The 14,219-nt window shown below is 39.7% G+C and overlaps 1 protein-coding gene across 37 annotated transcripts in view; it reads left to right on the plus strand.

Annotated features, from left to right (window-relative positions):
- DMD (dystrophin) overlaps positions 1-14,219 on the plus strand; it is a 1,163,614-nt gene that overhangs the window by 1,113,369 nt on the left and 36,026 nt on the right. For 28 of the 37 annotated variants that reach the window (XR_006934806.1, XR_006934864.1, XR_006934881.1 and 25 more), the window contains 4 exons: positions 5,134-5,300; positions 7,432-7,543; positions 12,268-12,404; positions 13,164-13,202. Coding sequence is in view for 34 of the 37 variants with exons in the window: in XM_046919009.1 (XP_046774965.1) it covers positions 5,134-5,300; positions 7,432-7,543; positions 12,268-12,404; positions 13,164-13,202 (455 nt within the window). In the remaining 3 variants the exon portion in view is untranslated. The remainder of the gene's footprint in view (positions 1-5,133; positions 5,301-7,431; positions 7,544-12,267; positions 12,405-13,163; positions 13,203-14,219) is intronic. The other 9 variants (XM_046919415.1, XM_046919117.1, XM_046919509.1 and 6 more) reach the window with 1 other exon arrangement.

Raw genomic sequence — 14,219 nt, forward strand, 5'->3', positions numbered from 1 at the left:
TGTGATTCTGAAGGTGTTTTTGGTGAGAATTCGGTCTAAGGACCATGTGAGGAGTATGTACTTGTGGCTGGGCTCAGACTGTGTAGAAGTAGTCCACAGATCCATAACAAAATTGAGGGAGTTCAGTGTTAGCATGGGGTGAAAGCACTTAACTTCCAGATCGGTGATGGCTGTGTTTTTTAAGGGAGTAGGACAGTGAATTCCTATTGGTTAAGGGACAGAAGCGTTGTGTTTTAATCACAGCGCAAAACTATTACATGATTACTTGCATAGTAGAGAGAGGCTCGAGGTATTCACATCACCACCTTGTGTACTTTACTGAGACACTGGGAGACAGAAGAATTGTGAGATGGAAACAGAGACAGATGAAAGCATCTCTTGCTCGATATTTGGTTTTAGCTATAAGCTGTTATAAGTATATTTTTTTCCAAGAGTATACTCAAAATAGAGTACTTTGTATGAGAAACCAGTAGAGGCAAAACTAAGGAGCAGTAAATATCTGTATTTCAGACCTTGTTTCTTTTCACTTTGACAGATTAAAGTATTTTAATACTCTGTTAGGCAGTCTTCATTTGTAGGTTTGCTTTCAATCAGTGAAGATCAGCAGTAGACAGCAGGGCTTTTACAACCACTTAACTGGATGTCCGAATGCAGTGTATTTACTCAGACAGATGTCAAAATAGGGGCGTGTTACCTCTTTTAGAAGGAGTCTGGGGAGTCTAAACCCTGACCAGAACGCTGCCAATGGGTTTAGCAGTATGTGCACTGATTTGAATTGGTTGGGCAGTTGTTCCATGAGGGCTGCATTTTTAATTGTTTTTCTTTCCATTTATTTATTTTTTTTAATATCTAAGAAATATCACTAACGTGTACAAACAGCTTTGTATAGTTGTGTGGAGATCTGTATGGAAATAATGGATAGATGCATTGTTGCTGTTGAGAGACTCAGTCTCTTGAGATTCAGACAGCCCTAGTTTCTATTCGTAGAATTTTATTTCTGCTTTTGGCTCTGACACAGGAGAACTGGCCTACAGGGAACCAGCAAATCTCCTTCCTCAAGCTGCTACACTGTAAGTGTCAGAGAACAGCAGCTCTGGTCTTATTTCAGTAGGATTTTTTGAACCTGTGCTTGACTTTGGGAGGCACTCTTGAAGCATCCTACAAGAGAACTGGTTCAAAGAGCTATTTTAAAGATATTTAGTTTTAGAGGGGAGGAGTAAGAAGATGATGGTTTTTAAGTGTGTGTGATACAAAGCTGTAAACTGGGGCACTTCTGCATTCTTGGGTTTTTGTTTGTTTGTTTGTTTGTTTGTTTTATTAGTCTTAACCACAACACTAAAAGCACTGAGTGTAGTGGAGTAAGTGTAACGGAAAGGATGAAATAAATGATCTTAAGCATTCGTTCCAGGAGTCAGGCAGATTTAAGCATTTTGCATCACCCCGTGTTACCTTTGTAATAATCCTCCCTTTGTTGCCTATGAACCAGCGCTAGTCTCAGAAACTATGAGCTCTTCACTTGTGTTGTCTTGCCAGCTGGCAGTGGGGAGAACGCAAAGGTTTGGGGGAAACTGTTCAGGAGTGGAAGATGAGGTTCAACAGGGTTTGATCTAACTCTAAGCCCTGGGAGACAGGGCTTCTATTTATGGCTTGCTCTGCATTTTTAATCTTCGGCAAGTCACAGGAATCCCATTCCTCAGTTTGAGTTTGTCCAAAGTAGTACTCACATTAACATAAAGCTTTCCATCCTATATGGAAAACACTATTAAGTTAATAACATTAAATTAGTTCCAGTTAGTTCCTTGCCCTGCAGCCGCGCAGAATATAATTCCTCAAAAATGTTACCAGAAATTGATGCTGTGTTGTATGACTGTCTGAAAACATACTGCATTTTTCATGTAACATCATGACTGTATTTTGGAGTGTATTTCACATGGTGCATAGATAAAGTTCATACAGTGTGGAGTAATTTTACAAGTACTAGCTGGAATACAGAAGGAAATAAAAAAAACCTAGAAACATCTGACTCCTATGCATTAAATAAAGATGCCAACACCGTGCAACCTCCCATTCCCCTTTGTTTCTGCAGAATAAATACTGAAAAACAGATGTGTGGAATATGATGAATTTGAATGTAGCCCGTAACAAATTGTTACTTGTAAGCTGGAGAGGGCTTTATGAATTTTACTTTATGATTCACTCTGTTATTACCATAAAAATAGGGAGTTCCACAGAAATGTGTTCAAGAGAGGAACCATTAATATTCTTTACAGCTCACTCGTGTTGGTTCAGATACGTACTGCACGAATTCAGACTTTCCCTTATGTAAAATCGTCAGCTGCCGCCTTTACTGGATTTAGAGATTATTAAAAAAATTGTAATAGCAGCTCAGGGAACAGTTGGGAACTGCCTGTCCTCTACCATCTGACCCTGACCAGCTTTTCTCCACGTGTCTTTAAATCTTCGTGTAGTATAATTCGGAACCAGTTCTGATACATTTTAATGCTCCTAATCTCTCTGAGCACAAGTTTTGTACAGCCGGGGTGTGGAGTCCTGGGTAGGCAACCATTGGGACTGCTGGCAATCAACAGTGACTGCAAAATTAAAAGAGATCTTTGAAAGTTACAGAAAGTCTGTCATCACTGCAGCATTTTTCCCTGCAAATTTAAGGCAACTACAAGTGTAGAGTAGTGCTTTGAGCTGCTCATTTTTATTCTGTCTGCAGCTTGCACTGCAGCATTTCAATACACTTCACGTTTTCCTATTAGAAATGGAATATTAAAGAGATACTCGTAAAATAGTAGAGATTTAGAGGAGCTCTGCGTTTTAAGTGTAGCTTGCCAGGCAGAGGAAAGGTTTGCTAGTGTAGTTCTGGTGGATGCTGGCTTGCTGAATGAGCTGCAGAAAATCACTCCCCAGCCCCTTTGTTTCCGTAGCTGCCAACTGGAAATAGGCATATAAATTATTATATTTCATAAATACCTCTTTCTCTTAAGAGACTTCCAGAACTAATTTTATTTCCTTGAATTCATTGATGCCCTTCAGTGGAAGGTGGTATTCACTCCTCTGAGCAAATTGTGTTGCCAGCGCTACCTGGATTTCCCTGTACTGGCTTGTTTTTCTCTGTTTTTGATGCTGGGGTTTTTTGGGGGAGGACATTGAGGGACTTTTTCTGAATCACTGTAGATATGTTGGCACTCCAGTAAGAAAACCCTGGCAATGTATATGTATATATTTCTAATTAAAATATTGCAGCAGCATTTTAAGCCAGTTTTAATGTAATCCATTATTTGGGAGACATTCATTTCTTTCTTGTGGTCAGGAGTTCGGTCCTCGAGACTTTGCATTTTTCTCATCCTGCAAGTATTGATCAGTTAATTTATCTGTAAAGATTATAAACAGTGTTAACTTTAAAGCAAACAAACAAACAAACAAAACTCTTATTTGATTTTCCATGTAGTTCTCTTCTGTTTAGATCTGCAGTGTAAAATTCTCCCAGACTTTGTTGTTAGCACTGTTTTTCATTTGAATAAAATCTGAACGTTTCAGCTAGGTCATACTAAGCTCATTTCATGAGAAATTGCAAAAGTAACAGAGCAAGCATTAAGAAGAGAACAGCACTCAATCCCCTATGCATTGTGGTCCACGTACACAATACGTTAATGCTTACTGTTTATTGAAGTGCTTCAAATACATTTGAAACCACAGATTAAGTCTTTGCCTTGTGAAACTTAAACTCTAAAGGATTGGGGCACAGAGGACTGTGTCTAAATCCCCAGGGGAAAAAAAAAAAAAAAAAAGGAAACGAGAGGATTAAAACATACTTAGTTTATAAATACGCAGTTTCTGTTGGAAGAATAAAAGGACATGCGGTGAGGAATTTGAGATAACACATTGAAGTGGTTTACAGAAATGGAGCGGGATGGTGTCTTACTTCATCACGGTTGCTGTTCTCTGTGCAGGCTCCTCCTTCTCCCTCATGTCTTCCTGTCAGAGGGAACCCTTTGCTATTTCCACCTGATCCATCATCTCTTTCAGGGCTGAAATCAGGCTCCCGATTCTCAGATAACAAGTTCTGTACTTGTTCTGTTCAGTCCTGTGCAGTGATGTGAATTTTCCCGTAGAAATTCACACTCATTTCACTATTTTCTTTTAAATCCCTTCTGAAGCTGTTTGTCCTTGTTCCTCAGTATTGTCTGCAGTGGTGTGACCTCTGCCTGTGCTGATCTCTGTTGTCCCATTGCTTTGTGTTTCTTGTCTGTTTACTGTTCCTTGTTCCATGCTCTGCGCGCTGAGAAGCAGGAACTATGCATGATTTTGGTGTTTGCACAGTGCCAGGTGTGATGGAGATCTGGTTTGTTCCTCGGAGTTATTGTTCAACACATACATAAAGTAATTGCCCTATTTAGGATATGATGGGAGGAAAACAGAGGAATAGCACTGCCAAAAGGTTTGAACGGCTTTGCTCCTAGTGAAGAGACCGAAGCAGGAGGTATTGGAATACAAGACTAAAAGCATCGTGTTCTGTGGGACAGAGCTGCATTGTGTTTTCAGGCAGTGGAAAGAAACTTAATGTTGATTTGGTGGCAAGAGGGACTGTGAGGTTTTTAAGGAGGCAGAGTTCACATGTTCAACAGCAGGCTTGAGAAGGACTTTAAATGATTTCCTTATATATGCATTTTGAAGAAAGATCAGTATGACAATGAAGAATGTTAAACGAATTTTGATAGAAAGATATGCAATTTTTAGGGGTTGGATAACACAGTGTTTGTTAAAATAAGGAGTGCTATGCAAGTAGTTACAAGAGATAGAGGAGGCACAAGATTATCTTTAATGCCAGGTGTTGTATAAGTGGATGATTTTGTTGTGACAGAGTGCATAGTAGTGCTGTGTATTGTAAGAGAGAAGGAGAGAAAGTGAGATTGAAAACATTAACAGTGTTTGGTTCCTGTTTTTAGGGCAGTATCCTGAAGGTTGTTTGGTTTTCTGGGGGATGGGTGAACTGAGGGAAAAGCTGAATGGTACCTGGGAAAAGGATGTGGAGCTTGTAGGATAACAGTGACTTGAACTGCTAATTAGCTGATGGTCCACTAATCACTTCTGCTGAACCCTTGTCTTTCTTCCCCTCTGCTGCAGGCCAATAACAAGCCTGAGATCGAAGCAGCCTTGTTCCTGGACTGGATGAGGCTGGAACCACAATCCATGGTGTGGCTGCCCGTGCTGCACAGGGTGGCTGCTGCCGAAACTGCCAAACACCAAGCAAAGTGTAACATCTGCAAGGAGTGCCCCATTATTGGATTCAGGTACAAACTAACTCCCTTTCTACTTTGTATACCACTGCTTGGTGGATAGGTAGCTCTGCTTGTTCCCAGGCAAGTCATGTCCCTGATTTTCTGTGTGTTGTTGAAGTTAAAAAGAGTTTTGATGGGGCATGAGAGAGAGTAATGCTTAGACTGGGTACAGTGATGCAAAAGCTTAAACTTACAGGTTAAGATACTGCCCTTCCTCTATATTCTGCCCTTGTAGTCCTTCTGTGCCTGGAGTCCTTGTTGTGCCTCAGCCAGTGTATTGGCTGATTGCACAACTAACATTATTTGCTTTAGATTCAGTCTCTTGTACGTGCAGCTTTATTTTCTGAATTGGGTTCTAATGAACTGCTTTCTATCATGGCATAAAGCAAGGAATGACTTGAAATTTTCCAGATGTGAAGATACTGTGCATTTTTCAGAGAAGGAGTGTGGTTGGTGGGGTATTAACTAGTATGCTGGACATGTTGCTAATCTATTTAACCATCTGGATCAACATCGTGGTTACTATAGCAATGAATAAGTCGATGTGTTGTAAAATGGCCGTGTGCTGGTATGCCTGTTGAGAACACACTTAACAGCTAAGTAAATACGCACTTTCAATTATGCCTAGACTTGTTTTATCACTTCTCTTCCTAATAGCTGCTTTGTATGGTTTCTGTCCTTGTTCCTGATCTTCTTTTACTTTTGGCATTTTTCCTTCCATCGTATCATGACGTTTACAAAAGACCTTTTTGTAATTTTAGTTCTAAAACCAAGATATTGAACAGCAACAAGCAATGCCACATAGAAAAGCCATCATTTCACTCTAGCATGTGAGAGTATGAATGGGGTTTTTTACACCTATAGTGGAGTAGCCCTTTCTCCTATACAATTCTGAAGGCAGTGAGAAACAAGGGAAATAGTTAAAATTCTGCTTTGTTTTGAGTCTGGGATTTTCTTCAGTCGAGCTATTTGTCACATCTTGTGAACTCATCCCCTGCTTTTATTCTTCTTGGTTATTGAAACTGGAGAACGATAAGTATTACTGTAGAAGAGCTAGGGATGGGATGTGATGAGTTCAACACAGTCACAAAGAAAAAGCTTCCTGTTCCAGAGACAGTTCATGAAACTACTGAATTGCTCTCACAATTTGTATAAACAGCTGGAGACAAGTGGATGGAATTGGAAAAATGCAGCACTTGGAAAATCAAAGGATACCAATTGAATGAATAGTGTGTAGTTAGTTAGCATCAGAAATATGGAGGGTGGACACAGGAGCTCTGTGTTTCCCGTTTTGTCTGATCTCATCTGCCCCTTACATTTATATAACAATTCTATTATGATAGTCAAATCTGTCTGTTGGAGATTTTTTTCTCTGCCTTTGCAAGTCATTGAGACCCTGTTTACACACTCAACAAAAAGACACTGTGTTGGACAGCTTTTAGAAAGTTAATACTGTGAGCCTCAGTACATGTAAAACAATGTTCCTTTGAGGTTATTGTGACAAAACTGCTTAGCATATTTGGAACAAGAAAACCCTTATGCCTCCGGCTCTTTCAAGCACTTCAGTGCAGCGGATACAAGTTAGCTGTCTCATAAAGCTGATGAGATTAAATAATGGCCTAAAAGAGCATTCAGATTTTTGCATGGATGGCATTCTATACATAAAAATTATATTTTGACAAAGATGCTGGAGCGTGAACAAATCCCTGTCTTCAATCAGCACTGAAGGTCTTGCTGATGGTACATGTTAAGGAAAGCATTACTTATCTGAACTCTATTTGCTTAAGAAATCCTGTGTTTGGGCTCATGTCACAGACCAAAAGGACTGAAATTAGCATTATAGAAACAAAAATCTTGGTGCTGTGTTGTGTGTGTTGTGAGAGAGAGTGATTTATAGTTCTTCAGCATTGCCACTGTTAGAAATTCTGTGACACAAAGAGATTCTTTTTGAAAATTCTTTGCTAAGCATCTCTGCTTTGTTGCTTTGAGGCAGCACTCCTGTCCCTCAGACAGGTCCTGTCCTGTGTTGTGCGCTGTGGGACATCTCAGGGAACAGCATTTAATAACTCCGACAGCTGCAGAGGCTGACATGAAGGATTCATATACTAAGCACTGAAGCTCTGTTTTTTTCCCCCTCTTTTAGGTACAGAAGCTTAAAGCACTTTAACTATGACATCTGCCAAAGTTGCTTCTTCTCTGGCCGTGTTGCAAAAGGTCACAAAATGCACTATCCCATGGTGGAGTACTGCACACCGGTAAGTAGCTATTTTCTGACCCTTACTGCTTGTGGTTAAGTAGAAAGGAAAAGCTTCATTTGCTGCATGCAAGGTAACAGAGCATTTGGCTGGTGTTTTCCCCCTGTAATGAAATTGTCATCTATAATCTGTACGTTGCAACGATTTCTAATGCTTAGTAAAAATGGAGTCCAATAGTTGGAAGTAAATTAAAGTATAATTGTTTGTACAGTGCTCTATCGTAATATGTTATTGCATGCTAATGATCTGCTCCGTGTTCACTGCCATCCATGTATCCTTCAAGAAGGCCGTGGTTTGCGCAAACACGTATTTCTGTCTCAGTCATAATGTTTTCTCCCTATCCCTGTGAGATTTTTTTCCTTTCCCCTGGAAGTTCGTACTTGTTTTCCTGGTAACACTACAATTGCATCTTCAAATTCTTCACTATTTAGTAATACTTTTTTATTTTATATTGACTAGAGAATGTAGCATATCAGGGAAGTTCTTTAGAGTAGCGAATTACGTTTCATTTTGGAAGACTTGAAGTCCTGTTCAGTGCAGAACTTAGAATCATAAAATCACAAAATAGCTCAGGTTGGAAAAGACCTTAAAGATCATCATGTCCAACCACGACCTAACCCTAACCATACTACCCTAACCCTAACAACCCTCCTCTAAATCATGTCCCTGAGCACCACATCCAAATGGTTTTTAAGCACATTCAGGGATGGTGACTCAGCCACCTCCCTGGGGAGCCTATTCCAGTGCTTAACAACCCTTTCCATAAACGAGTTTTTCTGCCCTCCCTTATGCAAAAGCACCACTTTTGCAGAACGTTTCTTTCGTTCAAAGCAGCTGGCAAAGAAAACTCCGTATTACTCTCTTAGTGTGTCCCTCTCTTTCTGGCCTGTCGTGACCGTGGCAGAGGGCCATAAAGTAGAGGAGCTCTCAAGCTGTCCCTTCACAGTACAGCATACCTGAACTGTCACCTGTCTTTGCTTTTGTGTGTGGTGATCCTGAAGCATTCCATGTTCTGGATTCATTTCCTAATGTTGTAGGATAGTAGGATACACTTGACTTACTTTTGTCAAGTGTAAATGGTGAAAATAAAGCATTAAAATTAAGTACAGGCTAGTTATGTGAACAATTTTTACGTCTTAATCCAAACAAAAAGGCTTTGCCAAAATGAAGTAAGGACTTCAAGCTTTTCTTAGAAAGTCAGGAAAGACAGAGAACAAAAACTCACCTAAAATATTACGGTAGAGCAAATACAGTGCTTTAATTTAGTTTTAATTTATGGATGTTTTACATCATCAACTTTTACTGTAGCATTCAAATGGCACCATGTAATCCAAATCTCTGCAAGGGGAAACCAGCGTGTTTTTGCTCACTTTTCATCAGCACTCACTGGGTGGTGCTTTTCAACATCTTTCCCCGTGGGTTGAAGTTACTGGGAGGGGTGATTTGCCTGAGCTGCTGCACAGGTTGGAGGGAAACCTTAGCAATGCTGAGACGAGTCTGAACAGACCTCTCCGTGGCAGGCGTTCCTGCAGCAAACTCTCTTGATCCCTGCCTCAGCCCCAGCCCAACAGCTGCCCACAGCACTCCTTCCAGTTGATCTGAGTGCATTCTTGCTGAGTCAGCTGCTGGTTTGTTCTGCAGTTTGCCGGTCTTATTCTTGTTAAAAAGCATTGTGGAAGATTGTGAGTAGTGAAGGGAATGCACGGAAAAACATCTCGCTGCTGTTTTCTTACCTGTTCGTAAGGTGTGTTTCGAGGAAGGTGTGGATAGAGAGAAATGAAATGGTGTGGTGAGACGCTCCCACAGCCTGAAGCAATTCGTTGCAACACAGACAGGGTCCGGCAGGTTCCTATTCTCCCTGACAGTGGAGGTTACTGACAGGCCTCAGGAGAACTTGTAACAGCATCCAGATTGCCGAATCAGAATAAAGAAGCATTTAAAGACTGTAAATTTTTTGGTGAATTTTGAACTCTGGCAGCCAGTGCTAATGTGCCGTGCCTGCCTGTACCAGCAGTGAGCTGAATTAGAGTAGGATTAACTAGGGGAAAAAGGTGAATGCGACACGCAGCAAGGGCTGATCTTTTTTGTGCTGCAGCTATTGAAAAAATAAACCTAAGTACTGTGTGACTGAACAAGAGATCCACTGAAGCTATCATGTCTAGTATGTAATTGTTTTCGAAATGAATGAAAAGAGTTTTGCAGATGACAAAGCACTTTTCCCTCTTCCTCCAGACAGATCTCTCACCTTAGGTTGCACTTTGACAGATAACTTCCAGGAAATTTTGGAGCACTGCAGCCTTAATTCCCCTGAAGGGAGATTTGAGAACTCACGCAGAATGTCCAAGGGGCGTGATAGCTTCTCCCTTACTGCAAAAGGTTGAGGAAGATTGAGGCCAAGGCAGTTCCTTAGTTTTCATTTAGACAGAAAAACTGCAACAATTATTCCTGCAAGCAACACAGCTGGATGTCTTGTTCAAAGAGAGGTGACTTTTAAAAAGGTTTCAAATAAACAACGAGTAGAAGCACTCTTCTAGACTGAGATTTAAATGTAGGGTCATGTTTCTGTGAAAATTACAAAAAAACAACCTTGATAGAATTAAGTATATCAAACTGAGATAATTTTCTACAGCTAGTGTTTAAAATTGGGGCTGAGGTCTGGAGTGAGGGTTTGGGAAGACACTTGATTAAACCAAACTGCAAAAAGGTTGTAAGTTCTCCTTTTGTCAAGGAATAGTTTTTGTTTTGGAATAGTTTTGCAACATGCTAGACCCAGCTGCCTATATACCGCTTTGATTTAAGATAAACAGGATGCTAAAAGTAAGGGACTGAAAATTCCACTGTTTCTTCCTTGTAAACCCATCCTGCTGTGGATTTGGTTTTGCGTTCTGAAAATTGTGTGGCGTAAAACTTACGTAGAATAGATTAGGAAGTCTGGATGAAAATAGCTTCAGTCTATCAGCTTGTTCATGTAGCGATCATATATTTTTTTTGCCATTCCTGTGCTCCTTTGAACATTTTTGACATTGAAACTGGATCATAGGAGAAGTGCCTGGTGTTTGAAGTTGTCAATGAAAGACGTACTTTCTTCTTGGGATGCTTATGATACCAGTTTGCAGACTAGATCAGGATGTTTCCATGCAAGCACGCTATTTTGCTGTTTGGTTGTCATGTGGAAAGTTCAGGAGAGATAACCTGTCCCAGGAAGGTTGAAGCAGAGAATGTTTTATTACTCATTGTGCCACATTGGTAAATGCCCTTTCCAGAGTCCTCTGGCTGGTCCAGATATACTTAATTTCTCCCTTTCTTTAATTCAAGTTTATTGAAATATTGCTAAGTGTTATCGTAGTTTCTTGGAAACACAAATGCTGCTGTACTGGCTTGTTGGTTCTGATGTATTATTTCTCTGCCAGTCATTGATCTCACTGAATTTTCATACAAGATTGTCTGGAAAGAGACTCAAATTCTTTCCTGCTCTACATGAAGCTTGTAGGTATTGTCAGTATGGGAAGAACATTTGTCCTTTCTGTTAGTGCATCTCAGTCTTTCTGCATATCATTTTTTAGAGCACGCTTAATTTTTCTACCTGAGCAATCATTAAAAATACATACATCTGTGTATCAGCAGCTCCACAAAAGTGGGCTTGACTGATGGATCCCAGCACCTCCTTCCTTTCTGAAATAGAAGGCATAGAACTCATTAAAAAATGTCAGAAAGATTAACTTTCCCTCATTTCTTTCCTTCAAATTAGATACACTGGAGAAGTGATATCGTTATGTGGGTCAGGATGAACTTAATTTACTGTAGAAAAGCAGTATTTCAGGGTCAAGCTTCTCTGTGAGGTGTAAAGAGTGGAGTGCAGCCTGACTAATGTAACTGAAGTCTTCCATTAAAATTCTTCAGAAAATTGTCTGACTCTTAATCAGGCTTGCAAGAAGTCTTACATCTTCACAGCAGACATGCTTTGAACTCCTTCTGACTCATTCTGGTCTTGAGGAAACTAATTGCACTTTTTGCTCCTCTGTTGGTGTCTATAGGAGAAAGGAAGTTTAGTGCAGGCAGTGGAGTAGAAAACTTTCTGTAAATTGTACTTTCCTCAGGTTATTGATCTTAAATGCTTCTTAGCTTCACATTAAACAGTTGCAAGAAGAAGTAACTGACATAAGAGCTTTCAGCGGCTTTCACCAGCTTCTTGTTTTTCTTTGATCAAAATATTAATGGCAGAAAAGAGTGAGGAGGAAAACTGCAAAGGTACCAGGAGTACTGTCCAGGCTTTCATGGACTGACAGATTCAGGAGATGGAAGCAATGAGCATTAGAGAAGAGTTAGGATTCAGGCTGGTGGCAGGTCCCACCGACCAGCCACGTGCCCTCTGTTACACCCATTTCAGTGCTGCACAAGAAGTAGGTGGAGAGTCCCAGGCCACATGGGGAAATGACTAATTCTCATCTAATTATTTTTTTACCTCTTTAGATCACCTGAGAAGAGGCATGAGTCTGTTATGGGTTATAGAGCTTCCCCTTTCCTTCTTCCTCTCCTCTAGCTGTGCTGTTTTGTGGTACATTTTGATGTGACTGATAAATAAAATGTGTGGTTCTGGAGGCCAGCTCACTGGCAATCCTGCTTGGTGTGGCCACAGCTCCTTCATATGGCCCAGCAAAGGAAGGGGCAACTAAAAGTAATAAACTCTCATGAAAGATGATTTCATTGTGATTTGTGGCTTTCAGACAACTTCTGGAGAAGATGTCCGTGACTTTGCCAAGGTACTAAAAAACAAATTTCGAACAAAAAGATATTTTGCAAAGCACCCACGAATGGGCTACCTGCCTGTGCAAACTGTCTTGGAGGGAGACAACATGGAAACGTGAGTAGCTCTAAAGTTTCTAAGTAGCAGTGTATTTGGTATGCTCTTTGAGCTTCCCAGCTGGTGCCAACTCCCTTCACTTTCTACATGCATAAAGCCTCATTCTTTCTTTCATTTTTTGTTAACCACGGCTGGCAGGAAAACACAAGCTGGAGTTCCAATTGCCATTCCTATTATATGTTTACATACCTGTCCTTACGGGAACTTCCACTTCAGTCAATAAAACAAAAAATGCTTTCTGACAGCCTTATAAACATTTAGTTTTGATACGGCACTTTGGAAACTAATGATCTCTCCATTAAATTTTTATTTCCTTCCAAATAGATATTTTTCTGTGTTTTTTTAATTAGTATGCTATGTTTGCAAGCTTTTCAACTGGTTTCTTCTTTTCTCACTCTATAAATTTAGTCTTATTAAACGACTTTTAAGTCAGTTGTGGGGGAAAAAAAAGAGTAATAATATACATGGAGAAACTGATGAGTAACCCATTCCCCTTTGTTGTTTTTTTTTTTGTGATTTGTAAATTTAATCACTTAAGCATAATGGCAATTGCACACAGCTTGTCCTTGCTCTCTTTCTCTTTTTTTAATTTTAGATTTTTTTTTTCTCTTTTTGGTTCTTTGCTCTCCATGGTCATTCATGTTGGTCTATTGGATTTCTGTTTTTCAGTTGTTGTGATTTTTTTTTTAATCTTTCTGTAATTATTTTGCTGCTGAGTTTCTTCTGCCTCTCTTCACCTCCTCATTTTTTGTCTTGCAGTCCTGTTACTCTGATCAACTTCTGGCCAGTAGATTCTGCGTGAGTACTTTTGCTGAAGTGTGCTGCTGCTGCTACTGCTGCTGCGTTCCCTCACTTTTTTGTTTGTTTCTTTGTTTAGTTTTGCATAAGTTCATTTCCTTCTTTCTCTATGATAATTTTCTTTGGTACACTCTCTAAAGGAATGCTTTGATCCCAGATGAAGAGAATGGGATAAATCCAGGAACTTCCAGCAATCATGAAATGTGTTCTGTATACTCTTCCTGGAGTATGTATTTTCATGGAATTAACAGGGATTTTGGTACAGTCTTACTAATGCTTATGAGTTTGTCATTTAAAAGCCTGTCTTTCTGAATGTGTCAATCCCTCTACATGTATACAAAATGCTTTTTGAAAGATTTGAATTGAACGGATTTAATTCAATTTCAGGAATGATGCTGTTTTGTAGACAAAGCTATAATCTGATTTAATGCACAACGATGCACACCTGCACACTCACATGCCCCAATTAACCCAAAACTCACTGGACATTTTACTACAGCTTTTTTACACGCAATTTGTGAAGGCAGATTGAAATGGGAAAATGTTTACTGTATATTTTTTTAGGAGTTAAAAGAAGCAGGGTTTTTCAGTTGTGGACTGGATTTTTGTTCTTGCATCATTCTTGCACATGCATCGTCTTACTGTTGTAGTAACACTCTTATCGTAAACTAAAGATATATCTTTACCGTTGTGGCATTTGCTGCTACTAGTGTTACATGGATGATTTCAGAACAATGTTAAATAAGGTTTATTTTTAATTCACTTACTGATAACGAGACTAATAAATAGAATTTTATATATTTCCATATGGTGAAATGTATATGGCTTGCACCTTCATTGAATTTTTGGTAGAATAAACAAGAGTGAAATGAATACATTGGAATATTGATGTATAGTTTTCATTTGGAGCACAGACCATTGGGAAGTCAAATGCAGTGCTCGTCCTCTAGGAACTTTACTTTGTGTAAGCAAGAAATGTATATTTCTGCAAACCACATATGGTTAAGGATCCACCCA

Source organism: Gallus gallus, chromosome 1 (genome assembly GCF_016699485.2).
Source record: "Gallus gallus isolate bGalGal1 chromosome 1, bGalGal1.mat.broiler.GRCg7b, whole genome shotgun sequence".
Classification (NCBI taxonomy): domain Eukaryota; kingdom Metazoa; phylum Chordata; class Aves; order Galliformes; family Phasianidae; genus Gallus; species Gallus gallus.